At 52.2% G+C, this 24,463-nt stretch overlaps 1 protein-coding gene across 1 annotated transcript in view; it reads right to left on the bottom strand.

Moving 5' to 3' along the window:
* Positions 1-4,559: 4,559 nt before the first annotated feature.
* The window catches only part of PADI4 (peptidyl arginine deiminase 4), a 30,740-nt gene continuing 10,836 nt past the window's right edge, over positions 4,560-24,463 (bottom strand). Inside the window, 16 exon segments of the mRNA XM_060141967.1 lie at positions 4,560-4,645; positions 4,648-4,792; positions 6,656-6,762; positions 6,765-6,780; positions 7,326-7,396; positions 8,234-8,336; positions 8,587-8,728; positions 11,488-11,665; positions 12,855-12,945; positions 14,358-14,465; positions 16,328-16,439; positions 17,097-17,256; positions 18,753-18,878; positions 20,308-20,422; positions 21,884-21,951; positions 23,720-23,786. Of these exon segments, the coding sequence (XP_059997950.1) occupies positions 4,560-4,645; positions 4,648-4,792; positions 6,656-6,762; positions 6,765-6,780; positions 7,326-7,396; positions 8,234-8,336; positions 8,587-8,728; positions 11,488-11,665; positions 12,855-12,945; positions 14,358-14,465; positions 16,328-16,439; positions 17,097-17,256; positions 18,753-18,878; positions 20,308-20,422; positions 21,884-21,951; positions 23,720-23,786 (1,695 nt within the window).

Here is a 24,463-nt window from a genome sequence, read left to right on the forward strand (position 1 = left end):
TTACCAGCTAACTTTAAAACTGTTCATTTTATGTTTTAAGTGTGGGTTATTCGTGAATAGCTATGACATTCATGGGTCCAAGTTCAAAAGGGGCTTAGCAACAGTTTCCCTCCTCCTGTCTCTCACCCACTCAGTTCCCTTACGTGCAGGCAGCCAGAGGCATCACGTTCTTCTAAGTCTTTCCAAATAAATGTTATGCGTCACCAGGCCAACGTGAACCTATCTCCTCCCCCCTTTCTTGCATTTACATAAATGGTAATATATATGCTGCATGGTGTTCCGTACCTCGCTTTGTTCACTTCATTGTATTTATAACTCAGAGAGACGTTCTTCGTATCAGTAGGTAAAAAGCATCCTGAGCCTTTGTTATGGCTCTGTAGTATTCTGAGGAAGGCTGTACAATCATATATAAGCGTTTGTGTTCAGGCTTTTGCCCTGGCATACGATGCTGTGATGAGTAACCTGTGTGTAACTGCCTGGGGGACATAAGTTGGGTACCGTGTGAAGGCTGCCGGTGAGTCAGGCTTGGTGAATTCGAGATTAAAAAGAAAACTAGCCCTCCTTGGAGGCTTTAAGCATGCAGCATAACTGCAGGAGTGGCTTTTTTGGGGGCTCTTGGAGGCAGGGGGTGGCCAGGAAGACCCTAACTGCCCCTCTGGTAGGAGGAGCCCATCGTGTGTATGCTGTCACCCCAAATGGCTCACCCGCACCCATCCACCCATCTGCTCACACACAAGCCAGCCAGAGCCCGGCTGGAGGAAAGGGATGGCCTGACTTGGGAGGGGTCGAGAGGGCTGGGCTCAGGGTTCTGGAGCAGAAGAGCATGGGAGTTCTGTCTCTCCCAGCTTTGGGCAGCCCTGCTTTGTGCGGGGCTCTGAGTATAGGGGGGGGCACCCTCGGCCTGGTGCATGGAGAACCCTCAGGGCATGAGAGGGGCTTGGAGGGATCTAGAGCAGGTCCTGCACCCCCTCTAGGGGGATTCCTGTTCACCACTGACTCTCCAGCATCCACGAGAGTCCTGGACATAGTAGGTACTCAATAAGTTTTTGTGGCCCAAATGACTAAACGACCCCCAGTCCCCACAAAAGATAACCCAGTGGGCTTCCCCAGGTCTCTCCAATGAAGCGAGGGGTTTGTAACCATAAGGCAACTTTTACGTGGATTCCCATGTTTCCTCACATGCTGATTCAGTGTAGGAAGTCCTCCCTCAGTTCCTCAGTGATGTTTCCTGAGATAATCAACTCCCATGGTCACTTTGGGTCACTGGTGGACATTATGGTATGCCACCTGACCCCCTCTTCAGGGCGGAGGCATTAATTCCCCAGCTGCTATGAGTGTTGGCTTCCGGCTGCTCACAGCAAGTCCCTTTCCTGGAATCGTCTACTGCCAATTCCCAAGGTTACAGTCCCTCCTTGGGGGCAGCTACGTCCAATGTGGCGAGACAAAGGGCAGGCTGCTTGTCTTAATTCAGGGCCCAGCCCCAGAGCATGCCAGGGACTTCCCAAAACCTTTGTGGTCACTACATCCCAGTTCATCGTCTCCCACTGCCCCCCAGACTCCCTCCCACCTATGGTTCCTAAGAGCACCCTCCCACCATTCCCCCCACCCCACCCCCGGCCCAGAAACCTCCTGTGGGCAGAATCTGTTTCTGGGAACCAGACATAAAACAGTCACCAAACAATCTCAATTCAGAGGTTTGAAAGTTGAATCCCACACAAAAGAAAACCCCTTAATTTGCTTTTATGAAATTAAATCTATCCCCCCCGCAAAAGGTGATAATTATGTGATGGGATAGAGGTATCAGCTAACACTACAGTGGTCATCATATTGCAATATATAAATGTATCAAATCAACACGTTTGTACACCTTAAACTTACACAACGTATATGTCAATTATATCTCAATTTTTAAAAAGTTAAGTCTTTCCCGTTAGGATTTAATGCAGCTGCAAAACGTAGAACTCTGGAAAGGGGATGCTTGGCTTCTTTCTTCCCCTACTATCTGTCCAGCTGGCAAGTGGTGGTTCCTAACCGGTAGTAGGTTGAATAATAGCCCCCGAAAGATATCAAGGCCCTAATCCCTGGAACCTGTGTTATCTCATATAGAAAGAGTCCTTGCAGTTGTGACTAAGATTGCAGATGTGACTAAGAATTTTTGAGCTAAGATTATCCTGGATTATCTGGATGGGCCGTAAATGCCATCACAAGTGTCTTTATAAGAGAAGCAGAGGGAGTGACATACACAGAAGGAGAAGGCAACGACCACACAGGCAGAGACTGGAGCGATGCAGCCACCCGCCGAGGCATGCCGACAGCCACCGGAAGCTGGAAGAGGCAAAGGATGGATTCTCCCCTAGGGCTCCGGAAGGGAACCGGCCTTGCGGACATCTTGATTTCAGCCCAGTGAAACTGGTTCTGGACTTCTGGCCTCTAGAACTGTGAGAGGATAAATTTCTGTTGTTTTAAGCCACCGAGTTTGTGGTCATTTGTTAGAGCAGCTGCAGAAAACTAACGTGATTGCAGGAGAAGGGAGGGGAGATGGGTGTGAGGGAGGGAGGGAAGCAGCAGGAAAGTTCTTGCTCCTGAGCGCCATCACAAGATGCTCTACGGGGCTGGCAGGACTTAAACGGGTGCTGTCTCTCACTCGGGCTCCCCTGGCTCCTTTACTGATGCCCCACATCCCCCATGAGCGGTTGGAGGAGGCTCGCTTGCACTCAGCGGATGCAAGGGCCGCTTTAGCCGTCAGCTCATCTCTCCAGCCTTCTGCAGCTCCAGGAATCTGGCAAGGGCTTCCGCTTTTGTCTACTGAGCTCATTCACTGCTCCAGGCTGCCCTATTGGTCAGGTCTGGGGACAACCTCACACCAGCTTCCCCTTGTGCACGGCCCCCTTCTGTCCGCAAGAAACACTTGTGCATCTTCTGCCTCCGCAAATTCCAAGCGGGGTGGGGGTGGGGGGAGCTGATGCTCTTCAGAGAAAGAAGCACATGGTGACCGGGTTTATGGATCCCTTTCTCCTTAGTCTGTGTGAGGGCAGACACTCCGGATGACCATCTTTTTCCACCATCATGTGCTCCACGACCCACCTGAAAACAGCATCTCTGGGTGTTTTCTGAGCATCTCAGGCTCTATGGAGCCAAAATCTGGCCTCAATCATCAAGACCTCAAGTCACCAAGTTTTATTTTCTTCAGGGGAATCTTATGTCCTAATGTCAGGGCCATAAAAGAAAACATATGAAAAGGACACAGGGGGGACTAACAACCTCACTCCACGAAACCCATGACTCCTATTCTGCGCCACGTCCAGCTAGACGGAGTGTGGCACAGCAGAAAACAAGAGGGGCAAGACTCTGCTTTGCAGGGCTTTCTAGCTGGTGGAACGGAAATGACAAATGGGAGAGACAATGAGAATTTGCTGATGTCTGAAACGTTTGCGTGTTTGAAACGACAGTCAGTTCTCCTGTCCCCCTTGGGTTCTTGCATTCCATGTCTGTTGCCTTTTTTCCAAAGGACAATGTGACCAGGAATCAGGCTGCACCTTTGCCCTCGAACCTGATAAATATCGCTCTGTGGTATCCGAAGCCTGAGGCTGCCAGGACTTCATCTCTGCTGCTCTTTCCTGCCGAGTGTCCCTGTGATCCAGTCAACTTTTTATAACTTTATTTTTTTAATCATGAAATACAGAGGAGTGCAGTTAACATACACACACATTAAAGCAAATAATCAAATGAGCATCTGTACACCTCAGGCAGTTCACCTGGCTGGCTGTTTGGAAACTGACTTCAGTGCAGCTCTGGGGATGTGCTGCACCCCTGGGGGGGCTCAGCCCTCCTCCTCCTCCCCCCTCAGTCTCCCTCAGAGGCTCCTTGGGAAGATTAGAATCAACTAGGCTCAGATCATAGAAAATTTTATAGACCCAATGTATGCCCGGGAAAGAAAGACATACGCAGGAATGTTGGCCTTCAATGTATCCCGGTCGAACCTTCAAGTTTGTAATATTCAATTCGACCATGACAGTGAGTGAATGAATAAATGAATGAACGCCAGGAGCATTAGCTTGACCTCACATACAAAGTGACTGTAAAACGTCATTGCAGGGGCTTCCCTGGTGGCGCAGTGGTTGAGAGTCCGCCTGCCGATGCAGGGGACGCGGGTTCGTGCCCCGGTCCGGGAGGATCCCACATGCCGCGGAGCGGCTGGGCCCGTGAGCCATGGCCTCTGAGCCTGCGCGTCCGGAGCCTGTGCTCCGCAACGGGAGAGGCCACAGCAGTGAGAGGCCCGCGTACCGCAAAAAAAAAAAACCAAAAAAACAAAAAAACGTCATTGCAGCTTCTCACGGCAGAAGTGAGTTTTCAATGCCATGACCATGTTGGGGTCCTCGGTGAGGATTTCAGGGGCTGGGGCAGAGGGGAAGGAATCAAGCCACTGCCCAGAGGGTGATCCTCCACCCCTCCCCGGGAGCCAAAATGTCCCCAAGAGCTCTTGCTGTGCCTCACTGCAGGGGACCAGAGCCTCTGGCCAGGATCTTCCGGGGACGGGGGGACGGGGGCGCAGAATGGGCTCAGGGCACCATGCACCACCACTTGAAGGAGAAGGGCTGCCGGCGCACGTTGGTGCCGCAGTGCACATTCCCCTGCTGAACATGTAGGTGTAGAAGTCATCGATGAAGGTGCAGTGGAGGCCCAGAGGCTCCAGCAGGGACCGTACCTTCTCCTCCAGGCAACAGCGGCCATTGATGATGGGCCCGAAGGGCTTGGGGATGCCCAGGCGCTTCCCCAGCACCAGCATGTTCACCTGCAAAGAAGCGGGAGCCCAGGTCAGGGGCAGCAGCGTGCAGCCTGCGGCACCATCTGAGCGCCCCCTTCCTCTTCTGACCTTTGGAAATAACAGCCCCGCTTCACAGGTGAGCAAACTGAGGCCCAGGCCGGTAACGTGAGCTACTTAAGGCCACCCAGCGAGTCTAGGACTTCTACTCAAATCTGTCGGCCTCCGGGGTCCACATTCTTACCACTGCTCTCTCCTTCCCCACTGCCACCCTGTGGCAAACTCGATTACTCAAGGCCCAGCTCAAGTACCACCGCCTCCGTGAAGCTGCCGGTGAGTTAGTCATCCTCCTCTGTGTTTCCATAGCTCCCAGCACAGTGCCTGGCACAGAGTAGGCACTTAATAAATATCTGTTGATATGATCTGGTGAATAAGTGACTACCTATTTTGGGGCACCTTCCATATGTTATACCTTATGTAAGTGACTATGTTTCCTCCGTTATATTGGGAGGTGGCCTGGTGAGGTGAAAGGATGAGGATTTGGGCTCCAGGCCAACATGGATTTGAATCCCAGCACTACTATTATATAGCTGTGTGGCCTTAGGCAAGTCACTTCGCCTCTCTGAGCCCCACCAGCAAAAAGAACCCAAACACACTTCCACTGCTATGGCAATTGGATAAGAACCTGTATGCAGAGTCTGTGCCAGCTCGTTGTAAGCACGGAGTCAGTCTCCAGGGCTTACGAGGCACTGAAGGGGCATCTCAGCGCTCAGAGGTAGCCCATGCCAAGTGCCTGGCACTCCTCATTTCTCCGCCTGTTCCATGCCCAGGCCCACGCCCCCACCGCCCATCACGGGGCTCCTGGGAGAGTCATGGCTCAGGCTCCAGCTCCCTCTGGAGCGGCGCACAGTGGAGGTACGAAGTCGGCCCTCAGTATAGCTGATTACTTCATCTGAGATGCCTCATCCCCCATCTGTCAGCATCAGCTTTCTTGCCTGGCTGGGCTAAACTGGAGAAAAAATGAAATGCTTGGGGCCAATTTTATTCCAGGGGTTAAGAGGAGGGTGCCCCCTCCTGTCTCATTTTAGCCAAGGAAGCTTTATTCTAAACAAAATCTTCTGCAGCACTTCAGTGCATGAAACAGACAAAATCTAAACCACTGCATTTGAGGTCCTACCTTGGAACCCCAGGGCCCTGGAGAACCCAGTTTGAAGACCACTGTGCCAGGGACTACAGGCTCTTCCCTGAACTGTAACCCGCAGCTGCAGCGGGAGAGGGGCTGAAGGACCCCAGTAGAATTGGGTGAGGTTTCTGCCTGGCCTTTGGCTATTCTTGGAAGAGACACAGCAAGAGGGCAGAGGGACGGGAAATATATACCAGGTGACTTCAAGATGGTGCTGGGGTCAGTTAAAAGTTCTCGACAAAAGTGTATCTCCCTCAAGTTCACCCCTCAGACAGGTGAATCCCGCTTAGCCCAGGCAGTGCCAGCCTAACGTCCTCAGAGAGGCCTTCCTGGACCAGTCTGAAAAGGTGCCCCACCTTTATTCCCTTCATGGTACTTAATTCGACCTGAGAGCATCTTGCTTGTTGCTTGTCTCCGCCCCCCAGAACCTGCCCCATTCCTACCTCACCCGCCACCGAAAGTCCACAGGGGGCAGTTCAGCCAGACCCCAGGCTCTGAATCCCACCTCTTGCCAGGGACCTGGGCTCCCTGGGCATCATCTGTAAAGTGGGGGCGATGATAGTCTTTGACCCCCAGGTGGTTGCCTAAAGCCTCTGTAAGGCGGATAGGGCCGTGCAAACCCCAACGGGTGAGGAGCCAACTAAGCCTCCTGGACCCAGTGCCCAGCTGGCCTCTCTGACTTAAGGCTACTCAGAAGGTCACTTCCTCACCATGTTTGGGAAAAAGGCTTCCACCTTGAGGGTCCCTTTGAAGCCTTTCTGGAGCTTGAAGAGCTGGGGGATGTCCACGATGTCCCCTTCCTTCACGCCCAGCTCCTGTTCCAGTCGATGCATTTCTGGGGGGGCGGGAGGAGGGGACGGCGGTGGGCGGGGCGGGGCTAGCACGGGGCGGGGCGCGGACTGCCGTTGGGGAGGGGCAGGTGGGGCTGAGGCCCGGCCAGGGGAAGGACCACGGACAGGGTCAGGAAGGCGGTGATGGGCACCTCCTTTTCCTCCCTCCTTCCCTCCCTCTGCTCAGTCCCTCTGCCTCTCTTTTCTGCTTCTGTGTCCCTGCCTTTCCAGTCACTCCAACGCTTGGCCTCTCTCCTGCCTCTGTCCCTCTGTTTCTGAGAGTTTCCCCCATCTTTCTCCAGCTCCAGCTTTGCCAATTCTCTCTCCTCCGTGCATCACCTTGTGTGTATTCCCGTAGTGGTGACCAAGGTCTCCTCTCTCTCTTTCTCTCTCTCACACACACATTGACCCAAATCCCAGGGCTGTTCATCACTGAGCCCGTGGAAGGCTCTGCCTTGGGCCTCTAACCACAGGGAAGGGGGCTGGAGGTGGGGGTGGGAGTGTCGGGTCTGCCCGGGATATGGCATCTCCTGGGCAGCCAGGCTAGTACCTCCACATATGAATTATGTTCTCTCAGTTTCTCGTTTGACAGAATGTCCTTTATTTTCTGCTGGGTTTTGTCTGTCATGGAGAAAAAGAAAAGAAAAAAAGCAGATGAATTCAGAGGTCCATTTTGCTCTTCCCAGCAGGTCCAGTCGGGGCTCAGTTTTCCCATCTATAAAATGGGGGCAGCAATGATTCCTAAAATATAGGTGTATTATGAGCATCTGGGAGGCAGATGACTTTAATGAAATAATCTATCAGGGTAAGTTCTCATTAAGAGTTTTAACTTCGCTCCCTTAAATTCTCTTATCTCCAAAGGGATCCCGTTTCTGGAGGGGCAATCAGAGGTCTGACCATTGCCTGATGCTACAGGACATATACAGATATTAGGTGAAAACTCTCAGCCATGGTGACTTCAACCTCTGACTCTGACCAGTGTCTGTGGATTTCACTGAAAAAAATATTTCATTCTGTGCTCCACCCAGACTGAACTTTTTTCAGGTCCTCAAACACATCTTGCGTTCTCCTGCCTCTGTGCCTTTGCTGTTCCTTCTGTCTGGAATATCTCTCTTCCTTCCATCCCACTGCCCCGTTTGCCTGGCCAACTCCTGCTCATCTCTCACGCTCATGCTTGATCTTCGCCTCCTCCAGGAAGCCTTCCTTGAGCTCCTCTCAGACACCCCTCAATGCCCCTGTGTTTAGTTGTTTCCTTGACTCACTTTGCCCTGGACTCTGGGTCCTGAGGGCAGGGAGCTATTCTGCCCTGTTCATACAGCATCCCCAGCACTTAGCACAAAGCCTGGTGCTCAGTGGCTACTCAGACGTCTGTTGCCTGAATGATTCCGTCTGGCAATAGGAGACCATGTGAAGGCAGAGGAAGTTTCCCAGGTAAAAGAACAGGCACAGCCATCTTACTCTTGACCCCTTGGAACAGCAGAGCCTCCCCATGGCCTTCCTTCATTCGCTCCTGGAACAGTTTGTTGCAGGACCTGGGGCTGGCCAGGAGCAGCCAGAAGCCCTGGAGGCAGAAACCCTGGGGTCAGAGGTCAGCTTTGCCCTGGGTCTTCTAAGGAGGAAGGCTCTGCTGGGGGTACGGGGAGTGTGGGTTTGGACCTGGGCAGGCCGCCTCTTACATGCCCCCTCCTGGGGGTGAGGGAAAAACAGAGTCAGGAAGGTAAGGTCAGTCACCCCCAGGCAGAGGCAGAGCTGTGTTTGGAAACCCAAGAAGAAGGCATGTGGCTTCCTCCAGGGAGCCCCCCGGACTGCACCTTCTTGTGCACTGGAACGAAGCTCAGGAACTCATCCACGTGGCCCACAGACAGCCAGTCGGAGTAGAGTTTCACAGGGGCCTGCACCTGCTGGGCACTGAGGAAATCCTGCAGGTCCTGGTGCGTCTCCTGGCTTTCCTTGCTGCCAAAGCGGGGTTAAAGGAGTGTTATGGGGAGATGGGGGTGGGGGAGCCAACAAAGGTGGGGATTAACAAGGAAGTCTCTTCGGGACTGGGACTTGGCGAAGGGGTCAAGGTTCTCCTTCAGGGAAGGGATTCAGGACCCTGGGATACCTTTTTTTTTTTTAATTACATCTCCATCTTCATGAGAAGACCAGGCAGGTGACACACCTCTCATCCCCGTATTAGTTTCCAGCTGCTGCTGTAACCCAATTCGTGGCTTCAGACAACACACGTTTATCTCTTACGGTTCTGAGGTCAGAAGTCTGGAATCAGTTTCGCTGGGCTAAAATCAAGGGGTGGCATGTTGGTTCCTTTTGGAAGCTCTGGCAGAGAATCCATCTTCTTTCCTTTTTCAGCTTCTAGTGGCCACGATGGCTGGTCGCCTCTTCTTCCATCTCTTCAATGCCCATCACTCCAACCTCTGTTGCTGTCATCACATGCATTTTCCCACCGCAACCCACCTTCCTCCCTCTCACAAGGAGCGCTGTGATTACATAGAGCCCACCCAGATCCTGAGAATCCCCATCTCAAAATCCCCAACTTAATCACATCTGCAAAGCCCCTGTTGCCATGTAAGACAGCATCTGCTTCTGGGGATTAGGCCACATTTGAGGAGCCATCATTCGGTCTACTTACTGCACCTATAACTCGGCTTCCTACAAGTCGACCGTCTGTACCCTGGGGCTTCATGGGGGCCACAGACTCCCTGAAAAGAGATTCCAAATAGTGAGCTTGGGTGCATTTTTCTGGGAAGATGACTAGTCTCAAGGAGGTCTGTGATAGCTTAAGTCTAAAAACCATCATTTCCAAATCGTCCCTTTCTCTCTAAAACCCATGCCAACCTGACTTCCTCCCCGGCTGGGCCGTCAACACTGCTCCCTCGAGGTCTTCGTGGTCACACAGCTAAACCCAAGGGCAGTGCCCAGGCTTCCTTGTCCATTAGCAGCATCCGAGTCAGCTGGTCACCCCATGTCCCTCCCACACTTTCTGCACTTCGCTTCGGCCATTGCTCCCTCTCAGCCTCCTGTGCACTGGGGGCCCCAGACCTGGTCCTTGATTCACTCCCTCCTTTGACGATCTCACCCAGTCTCATGAAATACCGTCCACGTGCTGACCATGCCCACGTTTATATCTCAGTCTGTATTTCCCTCCCAAACGCCGTACATGTGGTACAATGTCTGACTTGGATGTTGACTAAATATCTCACATTTGCCCCAAGCAGAACTGCTGATCCCCGCTTCCCAGCTCCTTGTTCCCTGTTCCTCCCCCAGTCCTCCCATCTCAAGGGATGACACCTGCCACTCACGAGGGTCAAAACCTGAAGTCATCTAGGCTTGTCTCTCCCTCACAGCATCAGGAAATCCCATTGGCTCTGTCCTCAAAACATGTCCCAAATCTGGCTGTTTCTCACCCCCTCCCCTGCTCCCCTGGTCTGCAACCCCATCATCTTTCCAGTTACAGCACCAGCTTCATCCCCACTCTCCCTGCTCCCACCCTTGCCCCGCTGCCGTCCATTCTCAGTGGGCAGCCAGAGGTTCTCTTTAATAACATCAATCAGGTCATAATCATTCTCTGTTTAAGACTCTGCAATGATTCCCCAGTTTCTCAGATTCTAAACAAATGGCTTTACGATGGCCAAGAAGCTCACAGGATCCGTCTCCCCACTACACCTCATCCCCGTCACCTCTCTGCCTCTCCTCTGCCGTCACCTCCACTTTGCCTCTTGCTCACTCAGCTCCACCCCTTCAGGCCTCCTCGCTATTCTGTGAACATGCCAGGCATGCCCTGCCTCAGGGCCTTTGCACTGGCTGTTCCACCGCCCAGAACACTCTTCACCAAGATATCTACAGAGTCAACTTCTTCACCTCTTTCCTGTTTTTGCTCCAGCGTCAGCTTCTCAAAGAGGCCTCCCCTGGCCATTGTATTTAAAATTGCAATCCAGTCCCCCCACCACTCTGGCACCTGTGAGCCCCTTGATTCTGCTCTTTCTTTTTCTGTAGTACTTGATTTCACCTCCCAACATATAATGTAATGTATTTCTTCATTAAACATATTGTTCCTTGTCAATCTCTCTGGGCTAGAATGTCAGCTCCATGAGGGCAGGGGCCTTGGCATTGCTCACCAATAGATTCCAAGTGCCTAGAACAGGGCTGGGCACAGAGTATGTGCTCAAAGAACAGTTGATGAATGAATAGCAAATTCATCCAAGTCACTGCCTTGGCTGTCGCCATGAGAAGAAAGCTACCTAGGCTGCAGGCTTGGATTTCTGCAGGCGAATGAAGCGGTATCCATGGTCTGGAGAAGGGCCCCCCAACCCAGAACAAGATGTGCAGGAGATGCTCACATGTGCTACTCGCTACAGATTCCAGCACAGGCTTAGAATGTGGCCAAGTTCTCCTCCGGTCTTTCTGGTTCATCAAAGATGAAAGTCCCAGAGCGGGTGATGCAAATCCATCCTTAACACCCGCTAACCTCCCGTCTTAACAAGCGGAGGGTGAAACCTGGTTCGGAGTTTTTGCAGTCATTTGTGTGGAGCTGGATTTAATAGCACTCTTTTGTTTTCATTCTGTTTAACTTCAAGGTTCAATGCTTCTACTTATGGCAAGTGCTACTGGTGTTCCACTGACCGGTTTAAAATGTACTGATGTTGTCTTGTGGGAGAACACCCACCACGTGTAAGCTGCATGCCAAGTGCCTGGTGTACAGTGATGGGCACTACAGCCCAGGCGTGCCCTTGTGGTGCTTCCAGTCTAGCGGGGAGACAGAGGATGGAAAGTAAACAGTCTGGTGATTTATAACAGAAGGAACCAGCAGTGCTACAGTGGAGAATGCCAGGGGCGTGGATGTGTCCTTCAGTACCAGGATGGCCTCACTAAGGAGGGCATTGAAGCTGAGACCTGAAGGTGGAGAAGCAGCCAGACATGTGAACCGGGAAGCTGACCGGGAAGCGGGAACAGCATATGAAAAGGCCCTGGGGCAAGCACAAGTTGGGTACATTTGAAGAACAGGAAGGAGGCCAGTGGGGCTGGAGCCAGGTGAGGGACAGGGAAAGTGGCCCATGACGGGGTTGGAGAAGCAGATGGGGCCGTTACCTGGCGAGGAGTTTGACTTTTTCTTTTTAACATCTTTATTGGAGTGTCATTGCTTTACAATGGTGTGTTAGTTTCTGCTTTATAACAAAGTGAATCAGCTATACATATATCCCCATATCTCCTCCCTCTTGCATCTCCCTCCCTCCCACCCTCCCTATCCCACCCATCTAAGTGGTCACAAAGCACGGAGCTGATCTCCCTGTGCTATGCGGCTGCTTCCCACTAGCTCTCTATTTTATGTTTGGTAGTGTATGTATGTCCATGCCACTCTCTCACTTCGTCCCAGCTTACCCTTTCCCTCCCCATATCCTCAAGTCCATACTCTATGTCTTCGTCTTTATTCCTGTCCTGCCCCTAGGTTCTTCAGAACCTTTTTTTGTTTGTTTTTTAGATTCCATATATATGTGTTAGCATACGGTATTTGTTTTTCTCTTTCTGACTTACTTCACTCTGTATGACAGACTCTAGGTCCATCCACCTCACTACAGATAACTCAATTTCATTTCTTTTTATGGCTGAGTAATATTCCATTGTATATATGTACCACATCTGCTTTATCCATTCATCTGTCGATGGACACTTAAGTTGCTTCCATGTCCTGGCTATTGTGAATAGAGCTGCAATGAACATTGTGGTACATGACTCTTTTTGAATTATGGTTTTCTCAGGGTATATGCCCAGTAGTGGGATTGCTGGGTCGTATGGTAGTTCTAGTTGTAGTTTTTTAAGGAACCTCCATACTGTTCTCCACGGTGGCTGCATCAATTTACATTCCCACCAGCAGTGCAAGAGGGTTCCCTTTTCGAGGAGTTTGACTTTGATCCCAATTCTTTTCCTGAGTGATTTGAATACCCCAGACGAGAGTGGCTAAGAGACCGTCGCAGCCCCCCTCTTCCGAGGCTGTCTGTGGGTTGGGTGAGGACACCTGTGCTGCGGTGTCTGTCTGCCTGCCTGGCACCTGGCTTGTGACATCAGAGAGCCTAGCCTTCCTCACTCTTGGAGACATGGCCATGGAACACAATAGGACTGAAATCAGCGAGAAGGGCCAAAGTCTCAGCACAGCTGGCAAATTCATCCTGCTGCTCCTGAAACAGGATTAACCTGATTCTGTGGCAGAGAGACACCAGTGACCCCAACTAAATCCCCTCATTGTCACCACTCAGCACAGGAGAACAAGCGAGTTAAACTCAAGTTTCTTTTCAAAGCCTCCTGCGTGGGCAGGGCTGCTTCCTTTCCCCTTGGGGCACAGGGTGCTCCTTGGAAAGCCATTCACCACAGCAAACCTTGCACCCCGCACTCTTTCCTTTGTTTTCCCTGGTGCCTGAGGTTAGGGGGCTGTCCAGGCTCAGATCGCAGGCCTGGGGTCTTACTGGCAAAGCAGGAAGCAGGGTGCTCATGGCCCAGTTTGAATTCTAGCTTCACTCTCTTTTTGTGTGACTTCAGGAAAGCTGCTTCACCTCTCTGAGCCTCAGTTTCTTCATCTATAAAATGGGTCTAGGGATTCCCTGGTGGCGCAGTGGTTGAGAGTCCGCCTGCCGATGCAGGGGACACGGGTTCGTGCCCCGGTCCGGGAAGATCCCACATGCCGCGGAGCGGCTGGGCCCGTGAGTCATGGCCGCTGAGCCTGCGCGTCCGGAGCCTGTGCTCCGCAACGGGAGAAGCCACAACAGTGAGAGGCCCGTGTACCGCAAAAAAAAAAAAAAAAATGGGTCTAGTGATAGCATCTACCTTAGAGGTTGTTAGATTAAATGAGTCCGCTCATGTAAGAATTTAGCCCTTTGAATGCCACAGAACGCGTGCTCACTAAATGTAATCATTATTATTACTATTATTATTATTGTTCTTTGCTGAGTTTGCCCGAAACTGCCAGGTTAGTCAAGCATGACTCACTAATATGTCACCCTCGCCCCACCCCCCAAACACACGTAGAGACCTTGGCTGACAAAGTCACACCGAGGAAGTGACCACTCTGATCCTGAACACCCCCATGTCCCAGAGGGAGCCCCCCAAAGACCAGCCTCCCACCCAAAAGACAGAGCCTCCAGCTGGACATTGGGGAAGGTTCTGGTCCTGGCCCTACCCTCACCTTCCAGCAAGAGCATCTTTTTTTTTTTTTTTTTTGGCCGCATTGCACAGTATGTGGGATCTTAGCTCTCCGACCAGGGATCGAATCCGTGCCCCCTGCAGTGGGAGCGTGAAGTCTAATCCACTGGACCGCCAGGGAAGTCCCAAGAGCATCTATGGAGAGGACTTATGTCCTCGGCAGGGTTTTCCTGAGGACAAAGTGAGCTCATGGCCAGAAAGGGCTCTGGGAAGGGAAGAGCCAGATCTCATCACATCACAAAAATGCCCCGCAGCCACCTGTGTGGTGGCTGCTTGGGCAGGACGCACACCTGCAGGATGCTCAGCAGCAGGCGGGGGTGGGAGACAGAAAAGGAGGAAGGAGGCCTCAAGGCAAGGGTTTCAGCGCTGGTGCCCATCCCCGCCTAGTACGTACCAGCATGCATTGGATGGGGAAATCCTTCAGGCCTCTGTTCCTTGGGGAGGCAAAGACCACGGGCAGCGTTTTGTGTGGGGCTTGGATGTAGCCGATCTCCATCTCATCCTGTGAAGAGAGAGTGCAGGGAAGGCTGTTACGTGCACTGCCTGGGTCTCAACCCCCAGCGCAGGGATGGGGGTGTGGAACCATCCACACGCTCCCCCTTGCCGTCAAGGGCAAATGCACGTGGGACATTCAACTCCAGAGGAGGGGCTCCGGGAAAGCAGAGCTTACTATCCTGTATTTGAACAAACGTGTAGTGGAATCAATGGTGTGCCCTTCACTCTCGCTCCTGGTAAGTGCCCGGCCAGATGCCAGGGACCCATGGTGTACGAGCCTGTCCTCAAGGGGGGATCCAGGAGCTGGGCACTCACCACCCGGTGCTAGGAGGTGATGGGAGGGAGGTGAGGGGTCTTCGGGAACACGGAGGAGGGACTCCTGATTCAGTTGGGACGGGTCAGAGGAGAGTTCTTAAAAAGAACCTACTTTATAGCACAGGGAACTCTACTCAATGCTCGTGGTGACCTCAAAGGGAAGGGAATCTAAGAAAGAGAAGACATATGTATATGTGTAACTGATTCACTTTGCTGTACAGCAGAAACTAACACAACATTGTAAAGCAACAATACTCCAGTCAAAATTAATTTTAAAAAAAGAGAAAGAGGGCTTTCCTGGTGGCGCAGTGGTTGAGAGTCCACCTGCCGATGCAGGGGACACGGGTTCGTACCCCGGTCTGGGAAGATCCCATGTGCCACGGAGCGGCTGGGCCCGTGAGCCATGGCCGCCTGCGCGTCTGGAGCCTGTGCTCCGCAACGGGAGAGGCCACAAGAGTGAGAGGCCCCCCGTACCGCAAAAAAAAAAAAAAAAGAGCGAGAAAGAGCAGCAGTAGCTCCGCCCCAAAAGAGGGCAGGTGAGGCCCCGGCCGAGCCCATGGGGCAGAGACGGGGAGGGTGCAGAAATGAATGGGGTACACATCCTGCCTGTATTTTAGCAGGCAGGCGTGATCTTGGACACATCACTATTAGCTGAACCATCCGAAATTGCCATTCTTGGAGGTAAAAAATGGCGGCATATCAGCCATTTCTTCTGGTTCAACCTGATTTAACACAGATGGAAGGATGAGAAAGGAAGAGAGGGTATTATTTGGAGGTTTAGAAGAAAGAGGAATGAATTCCCGCTGGAAGGATTGAGGACATTTACGGAGGGGATTCGAGCTGGGATTGGATGGGACTGATTTGGACGTGGGGGTGGGAATGGGGAGGGCGGCTGGAGAGAAGGAACAGGGCTATGGGATGGGGTGGGAGCAGGGCGGGCAGCATGGAAGGAGAGGCACGGAGGCTCGGTCAGCCCGCCAACTGCCCACTAGCACCACCCAATGCCAGGTTCTCGGTGCTGAGCTGAATGAGACTCCCTCTCTGCCCTCAGGGGGCTCATGGCACGACGGGGTGGAGGGGGAGCCTGGCACAGAGACGGAATGGTGATCCAGTGTGGCCGGTGTGGGACAGCCAGATTGAGAGGCAAGCTGAGAAGGAGGAGATGGGAGCCATGGAAAGTGCTGGAGCAGGGGTGTGGCCTGGCCTGGTGGCCGAGCCCGGGAAGGCTGGCTTGGAGGGAGGCTGCTAGGGGGAATGGTTGAGCTCCAGCCCCCTGAGCTTTGCAGCATTTCCTCAATTTCCTGAAGTTGTCTGAGAGTTTTCAAGCAGGAAGGTGGTCATCTTGTTGACCACGGCGGGCGTGACGTGTCCACAGTAGATGTCAGTGGAGTCACTTGCCTGAGCGCTCCGTCTGTGAGGACCCTCAGAGGCTCCTAACTCCCCGCCTGTCTGAGGAAGGGTGACCAGCCAGGTGCTCGGCCGAGCCCTAGGAGCCCAGGTCCCCGTGTCCCTTGACCCTCAGGGATGCGCCTCCTGTGTGCCCGGGCCACGCACCTGCATCCACCGGTCATTCGTGCTCTCCTCCTTGGCACAGACCGTCAGCCTGCACCTGGCTTTCTTGGCCAGAGCAGCCACTGACTTCAGGAAATCCTCATTTGCAAATAACCTAAAAACAGAAAAAACAACCTCCTCGGTGCCCTTGATTCAGCAGCCAGTGGCCTTGGCTGGCCTTGAGGGGGCAAGCTGGACCCCCTGGGGTGTCTCTAGGGATGGAGCAGGACCTCAGGGCTGGATGGAGGAGGGGAGGGGCACGGTGGGTGCTCCAAGGCACCTGGAGCCTGGACAGAGACCGCAGCTCACCCTGTGTCTCTGCTCTTAGCAAGCATAGCTCACTAAACTCTGGTAACAACCCAGGAAGGGAGCTAGTGGGCAGCCTTCCACCGAGGAGGAGACAGAATGAGGAGGTCAGAGCTCAAGGTCACGCCATCTGGATTCGAACCCAGGCCTTGCTGGCTTCCAGCCTGCGTCCTGACCATGGGGTTACGTTCTCACCCCTTCTGCTCCAAAGCAATGGGAAGAGGAGAGGGGAAGGTCCCCCTGTGACCCCGCATGGTTAGCAGGGGCTCTCAGACTGCAGGAGCCTCCCCCGGCAACTTGTGAAAACACAGCTGGGCCCCGTCCCGTCCCCAGAGTCGAGACCCAGCGGTTCAGAGGCTGGCCCAGAACGTGCATTTTAAATGAGTGCCCAGGGGTTTCCGGTGCAGAAGACTCACAGGCTGCCCTCTGAGGGGACAAATTATTACATATCACAGTTATTATGTGCAGCAGGGAGACATTGAGGGAAACGAGCCCTGGGAAGCTGGCGTCTGGGGAAGCCAGGCCCTCCACATAGAAGTCTGTGCTGTGATGGCCACCCTGGAGCTCCAGGGGGTGAGAGGGGTGCCGTGGCCCCAGGATCATGCCGTACCTGGAGGGCTGTTTGTCTGCTGGGAGAGAGCAGGGGAGGCCCAGGTCTGCGTCCCGACTTCTGAGACCTTGTCTTGGTGTGTGATGCCTTCCCAAGGCCGTGGCATCTCACCCCTAAGGATCCCTCACAGCTGGATCTGGCAGGAGCCTCCCCTTAGGAGGAAGGGACTAAAGGCCCCGCCCTCGCCCTCCCGATGGAGGTCCAGGAATGGAGCGATGAGGGTGCCTGAGTCATTCACAACTTTGCAGAAAGTCCAATATACGTTATAGTTCATTCATTCATTCATCCATCCATTCACTCCCTATCACCTGCTCTCAGGTGACACCTGGAAAGACCAGGGTGACAGTCACTGTCCTGGTCCCCAGGGAGTGCACAATCTCCTGGGTAAGTAGGGAGGAGCAAAGACAGTCAAAATTACAGATAGTAGTAAGTTCTGGGAGGTCAGGGAAGGCTTCCTGGAGGAGGTGATACCTCCATAGAGGCAAGGAGTTGGTTTGTGGCCAAACCAATGTCAGTCTAATCGCTGAGGTTTGAATGGAAGTCAGATCAAGTTGCGCCTCTGCACAGCCCTCAGATGGCCCCCCACCGCACACAGACTAGAAGCCACAGTCATTTCCTGCCTCCCTGACCCAGCCCCTTCCCCTCTGGCCTTTCTTCTCCACCCTCATCCCCCCACCCCCGCCTAACCCTTGCATTATGCACTCCAGCGGAGCCAGCCTCCCTACATTCCTCAAGCCCATGGGCACATCCCACCTCAGGGCCTTTGCACCTGTGGTTCCCTCTGCCAGGAGTGCTGTTCCCCTGGGTGTTCCCACACCTCTGTCTGCTCAATGACACCTTCTGGGGGAAGCCTTCCCCAGCCCCCCTTCCCCACACCCCTCGTTCTCTTCCTTTTCACTGTTGCATCCCTCTGTGTAGCATTTAATGCCATCTGAGGCACTAGACACTTTACTTAATGATTTTACATATCATTGCTCTCAACCCGCTAAGATGAAAGTGACATGAGGGCAGAGACTTTGTTTTGTTCTTTGCCTAGAACCGAGCCCGGCACTCAGTGGCAGGTGCTCGCAAGCCGCTGAGAAGTTACTGATGTCTCTGATCACCAGGTTGTTGGAGAACAAATTATTACATATTACAGTTCTGATGTGCAGTCAGCTTGGATTCAAAAACCTCTGTACACAACAGTCCTGTGTGTGTGTGTGTGTGTGTGTGTGTGTGTGTGTGTGACAGAGACAGACACACAAAGAACAGCTACAACAGTCCTTGGGAGGGAGGTCATTTCCTTCTCGTGCTCACCCAGCACCAGACATCATCTTGTTTGCTGCATTTTGTCTGTGCCCTTTCTACAAGGCAGTGGGCAGAGATGTCCATCGTGCTTACTGCTGCATCCTCAGTTCTTAGAACCTGGCACAGGGTAGGTGCTCAGGAATTATTCACTGAAGTGTGTGTGAAGGGGCTGAGTCCCATTGGCTGGGATGGGAAGGGAACACCAAGGTGACGGCCAAGGGCGACTCACCATTGGCTCGAAACACCTGACTTTATCCATCTCAGACTTGGCCACATGGAGCACCAGCTGGTGCTTGCTGAAGTCCCTGGGGGTCTTCGTGCTCAGGATCACCAAGGACATGTCCTTCAGGTCTGGAATGAGAAGGGCATGGCCTGAGACGCAGGCCCCTGAGACTACGCCCCCCCACCCAAGACCACCCTCATCACGTCACCTGCTTTATTTTCCTTATGCTCTTTCCAGTATTTAAACAATATTTTTCATTTTAGAATTAAAGGAATTCAAGGTTTTGGTCCTCTCCCACTAGGATGAACTTAGGATGTAAGCTGGCCAAAGCAGAAATCACATTTATCTTGTTTGTTGCTCTGTTCCCAGCTCCGAGAAGCATCTAGAACAATGCCTAGCACAAGGCAGGTGCTCAATAATTATTTGTGGGGTGAATGAGTGGAAAGGTTTCTCCCCGGGGCCTGCGTGCGAAGTGAGCCAACCTGAATAGTGGCCGGCAAAGGCTTGGGGAGATTGAAGATGGACGAGAGTCAGAGGCTGGACAAGAGTCACGTGGTCAAGGGCACTGGAGTGGGCGGGGTTTGAACCCTGGATCTCTGTGGGCTTGGGGAGGTATTTCAGCTCTCCGTCCCTCTGCTTCCTTGTAAATACACAGGGCTGAGCGCAGAGCCCACATGGAGGGAAGGGTGCAGTCATATGTGTAAAGTGCATATTATAGCGCCCGGGCTGGTTGGTTATTACTGTGTGCCAGGCAGCGTGTAGAGGCTGCTCCCTGGCATCAGGCCAGACCAACTCCATGCAACTTCAAAATGCATCCATTTCTAGGCCATTCTAGCAACTCCCCAGGAAGGCGGCAGCTGCTGCCCTGGCCAAATAATCCTGCCCCCCTCGGCGCCCTCCTCCAGTGCAGGTCTTCCACCCTGGCCATGCCTCAGAGGTGCGCCAGCAGGGACCCTGCGCCCAACTTGTGCCCCTAAACCTGCCCTGGTGTTGGGATGCCTGGGTTCAAATCCTGAGCCTGTGACTTACTAGCTGTGTGACCCAGAGCAAATTGCTTCACTTCCCCATACCTCAGTTTTTCCATCTGTAAAGTGGGGGTGAGGACCATACATACTTCTGAAACTTGAGCTGAAGGATCAAATGAGTTAAGAATTCTGAACTGGTCCGAGCAGCGCCCAGCCTATGGCAGGGGCTCAGGGCTGCTCTGGCATGAATTTGGGGCTCTAGTCAGGCTTTCATTTTGAATTATTTTGGGCCCCAGGTTTGACCCAAGAGCAGAAGTTTGGGTGGTTAACGGGCTGGGGATGGAAATTGGGCCCTGGAGGAGGCATTGGGAGACTGAGCGTTGCTCCCAGCTCTTCCCTGGCTGCTGTGTGACCTTGGGCAGGTTACTTGCCCTCTCAGGACCCCTGTCCATTCCTTCACCTGCATAACAGGCATGCTAAAAAGAACATGCTTCCAATAACCCTGGTTTCCGAGGGCTGTTACAAGGCTCAGGACAAAAGGCTTCACAAAAAGGCAATGTTCTATTCCCATTGGTTCTTGGGGGGTCTTTACCTTGGCTGTCAAGCTGGTCATCCTTGCAGTCCACAGTGGAAGATTTGGGATTGTCTCTGTCACAGTTCACTAGCAGGATGGCGCCCTGCCCATGAGGGCCCCAGGTCCAGGTCCTCTGTGGACACCCAGCAGAGATGGGGCACACTTAGGAACCTGTGTATGTCCCTCCAACTCCTGGGAAAGCCCAGCCACCTTGCCCTAGCACCTCGATAGCCTTTTGTGATTTACACATTTTGTTCCCACATCAGGTAATGTTTTGGTCCCAAGAGTGGATTTTTGCCTGCCCCGAAAGTCATAAACAAATTCCACTCATCCATTTAAAAAAAGGAGTCCAAGACAGTAAAATTGATTTCAACAGCTTTTAAAAACTGTTGGATTAGCAAACCAAACTGCACTAAATATTTGTGTCTAGACTCAAATCTAAATAGCTCCTCTTCTGAGAACTCTTAATTACTCCTTCACCAAAGTGTGGGCACTATTCCTAGCAGTTGGTTACTGTCTGCCCAAAGATGAAAGCAAATTGAGCAGCCCCTCCCAGCAGGAATCTAATAGTGATGACGTCTTCTGTTTGTAGGAGAGCATTCTCCCCCGGGGAATGACTGTGTTTTGGGAGGGACCCAAGGATGAATTCCACTCCCAGAGCTGTAATTCTTCCCCCCACTTTTGACTGACCCCACAAAGGGATATTAATTTTTGACAGGTCATATCATCTTAAAGTGCACACCAGCATATGGAGAATTCCCTGGCGGTCCAGTTAGGACTCGGTGCTTTCACTGCAGGGGGCACGGGTTCGATCCCTGGTTGGGGAAATACTATCCGGCAAGGCACACAGTGTGGCCAAAATAATAAATAAATAAAATGCAGTGCACACCAGCACAAAAATGTGCAGGCAGCTTTGGGGTTTCAGGGACACCCTGAGGTTTATCCATGGACCCCAGTTAAGACGATTCATCACCTGCGTACGACATCACCCTATATTTCTGCAACATACATTCCCTCTCCCCACCTGGCTCCTTCCCTCCTCTATCCCCTGCCTCTTTTCTTTATTATTCACCTCATGTGAACCTCTCCCACCAGTAGCTAAAGTCTAGTATAGGGGATTTTTTTTTTTTTTGGCTGCGCTTTGCGCTTGCGGGATCGTATTTCCCCGACCAGGAATCGAACCCGTGCCCCCTGCAGTGAAAGTGTGGAGTCCTAACCATTGGACCGCCATGGAATTCCCCATAGTATAGGGAATTTTTGAGCCAGAGTTGAGACCTGCCTGCAAATTTTCTCTCTGCTGTGCATGAACTGGGTGAGTCTAGTTTCCAGTTTGTGGGACAACACATTCTCTGAACCCACAATCATGAAAATCTAGTTTTGTAGAATAGATGGGACCTATGTAAACCAAAACGGTAATGGTATTCGTGATTTTAATTTTCTTTTTTTTCCTGTTCTTCTTAAATTTGTTTCGTTTACTATTAACAAGGATACATGAGACAGACAGCTGTTCACCTCATCACCACCAGGGGGCGCGCTAGGAGAAGCCAGTGGAGTTACGGGAGCATTTGGGGCGCCGGACAAGGTCGAGCCATACCTGGTCCTTCCTGCCTCCGGTGGACTTCATTTTGCCAGTGCGAGTGAAGTCCGCGCTCAAGGAGATTTCTGAAATCCCGGGGAGAAAGAGGAGAGGGATAGTGAGGGTGCAAGGTGGGAGCACTCAGTCTGGTCCCAGATGGACACTCCTTTCCCCAGGAGACCTATCTGCACAAAGGCTTCTTTCTCACTGGTTCAGAGGAGACACAGGTTCTAAGACACCCCCATGTCTCCCAAGAAGAAGTCTGGCTGCAATTCAGACAGCAGAGCCGGGGCTTCTAACCACACACATTCTCCTCTCATGGAGGACCTGCCACAGCTGTGATGCCAACCAGACCCTGCATGTCTGGCCATCCCCAGGGGTCTCAGAAAGAGCTCCCGGCCACCCCAATGGATGTATGGTACGAAGCCCCTGCACGGACACCTTGCCAGGCTCTCAAAGGCCTCTGGCCCCAACTCCAGCCCCAGTGACTTTGGGGTAGGGGACACAGTGGTTATTCCAGCCCCACCTGGCTCTTCGTTCTGTGTACCGTGACTGCACTGGGGACAAGCCACAGCCCCAACATACCCTGCTCTGTCCAAACGGCATGGCTGGGAAAGCATATGTTCGCTTCTGAATCCTTCCCCTCTCATCAGAGCGCATGACTCTATGGTCATTCCGATGACATTGTGTAGCGACCCCGTGAGCTCACAGAATGAGATTGACCTAGATGACATTTTAAACATATCCATAGCCATGTATCGATGTTGGGCCATAGAGCATAGCGCTTGGTGGCCAGAACTTCCTGGCTCCTTTGCTAACCAGCTGTGGAATCTTGGGCAAGTCCCTTTACCTCTTGTACCTCAGTTTCTTCATCTGTAAAATGTGGTAATATTAGTGCCAATTTCATTGGATTGTTGTAAGGTTTAAATGTAAAGTCTTGGCACCCTGCCTGGCATAGAGTAAGTGCTATATAATGATAACAACAACAATAATAATTATTATTATGAAAATGTGTATTAATGAAATAAATGAATGAAATTCATTAATGAAAAGAAACCTGGAGCTTTCACATGCTGTTCATATATTTAATGTATGTTTAAATAGTAATAATAATATTATGATACTATTGTCCCAGATGAGGTCAAGTTAAAAATGTACTTTATTTAAAGAAGAAGAATAAATAAATACGAGTACAAGCAGATCACTGATGTGGCAAAAATGGTGAAGATGGGATGTAAATAATGGAATTTGGGGAACACTGGTCTATATTATTGCGTAAAACAGTCTCAACGGGCTTCCCTGGTGGCACAGTGGTTGAGAGTCCGCCTGCCGATGCAGGGGACATGGGTTCGTGCCCTGGTCCGGGAAGATCCCACATGCCGCGGAGCGGCTGGGCCCATGGGCCGTGGCCGCTGAGCCTGCACATCCGGAGCCTGTGCTCCGCAACGGGAGAGGCCACAACAGTGAGAGGCCCGCGTACCGCAAAAAACAACAACAACAACAAAAAAAAACAGTCTCATCATCTACTTTTTCTCATAAATATTTGAGGTTTCAAAAAGGTATAGAGACGCGTATGTTGAAAATCCACGTACCACTTCCTAAGCTGAGAAATAAAATATTGAGATGTAATTGAAGCTTCCTGCAAACGCCCTCTCTCCCCAGCTCTATTCTGGGTTCCCTGACTGGGGAAGGAATACTTATGAACTACCAGATGCATGACTGGCTAGAAATTATCCTTTTCTCTGCTCAGTCTACAGTAAGCTTCAGGGTGTAGTTTCTCCTGGAGAGATGCCTTGCATGTGTGTGTGTGTGGAGGGAGAGGGGTGGTGCTCCAAGGTCCCTGGCGTCACTTACCGACCCCGGTGATGTAGAGCAGGACTTCAACTGGAGTCGTCTCGGGTCCATAGTATGAAATCTGAACCTATAGGACAGAAGCCAACCACTAATGATTTCCCTTAGTCATTCAACAAACACTAACTGGCCTGCTATGGGCCAGCTCAGAGCAGGGTGCTGAGGAGACAAGGATCAGGCTCCCAGCCTGTTAGGAACACCCCAGCTGGTGGGAGCGCAAGGGGAGCAAAACACTCAGGTGACTATGATGTACAGAAGAGGGTCCTTTGGGAGACCAGGGAGGCAGCGGCTTCCTCTGCCTGTATGGTGTCAGGAGTTCAGCAGATGGGGATGTGGTGGAAGAGGCATTGGAGGGAGAGTGGCAACACCAACTCCCACTGCCCAAGGTTAAAAATCCAGGAAGAACCCATCTGATTGGCCCAGCCTGGCCAGAGGAGGGCAGAGTGTCAGGAACCACACTTCTAAGCAAGATGACGGAGGGGAGTTCCCCAAAGCAAAACCAAAGAGCTGCCACCAGAAGAAGGGGAGCTCCTGAGGGTCGTACTGAGGTGTCTCGACCTGTACTGCAGATAGTGGGAATCCAGGGGAGTGTCACATCCACTGTCACCTTGCATCTGGACCACAGCATCAGCCTCCTGACTGGTTGCCCTGCCCCCAGTCTGCTGCCTAGATGTAACTGACTCACTACACTGCAGCCAGTGGGTCTTTCTAACATACATATGTGGTCTTGTTACTCATGGATGAAAG

Source organism: Lagenorhynchus albirostris, chromosome 2 (genome assembly GCF_949774975.1).
Source record: "Lagenorhynchus albirostris chromosome 2, mLagAlb1.1, whole genome shotgun sequence".
Lineage (NCBI taxonomy): Eukaryota > Metazoa > Chordata > Mammalia > Artiodactyla > Delphinidae > Lagenorhynchus > Lagenorhynchus albirostris.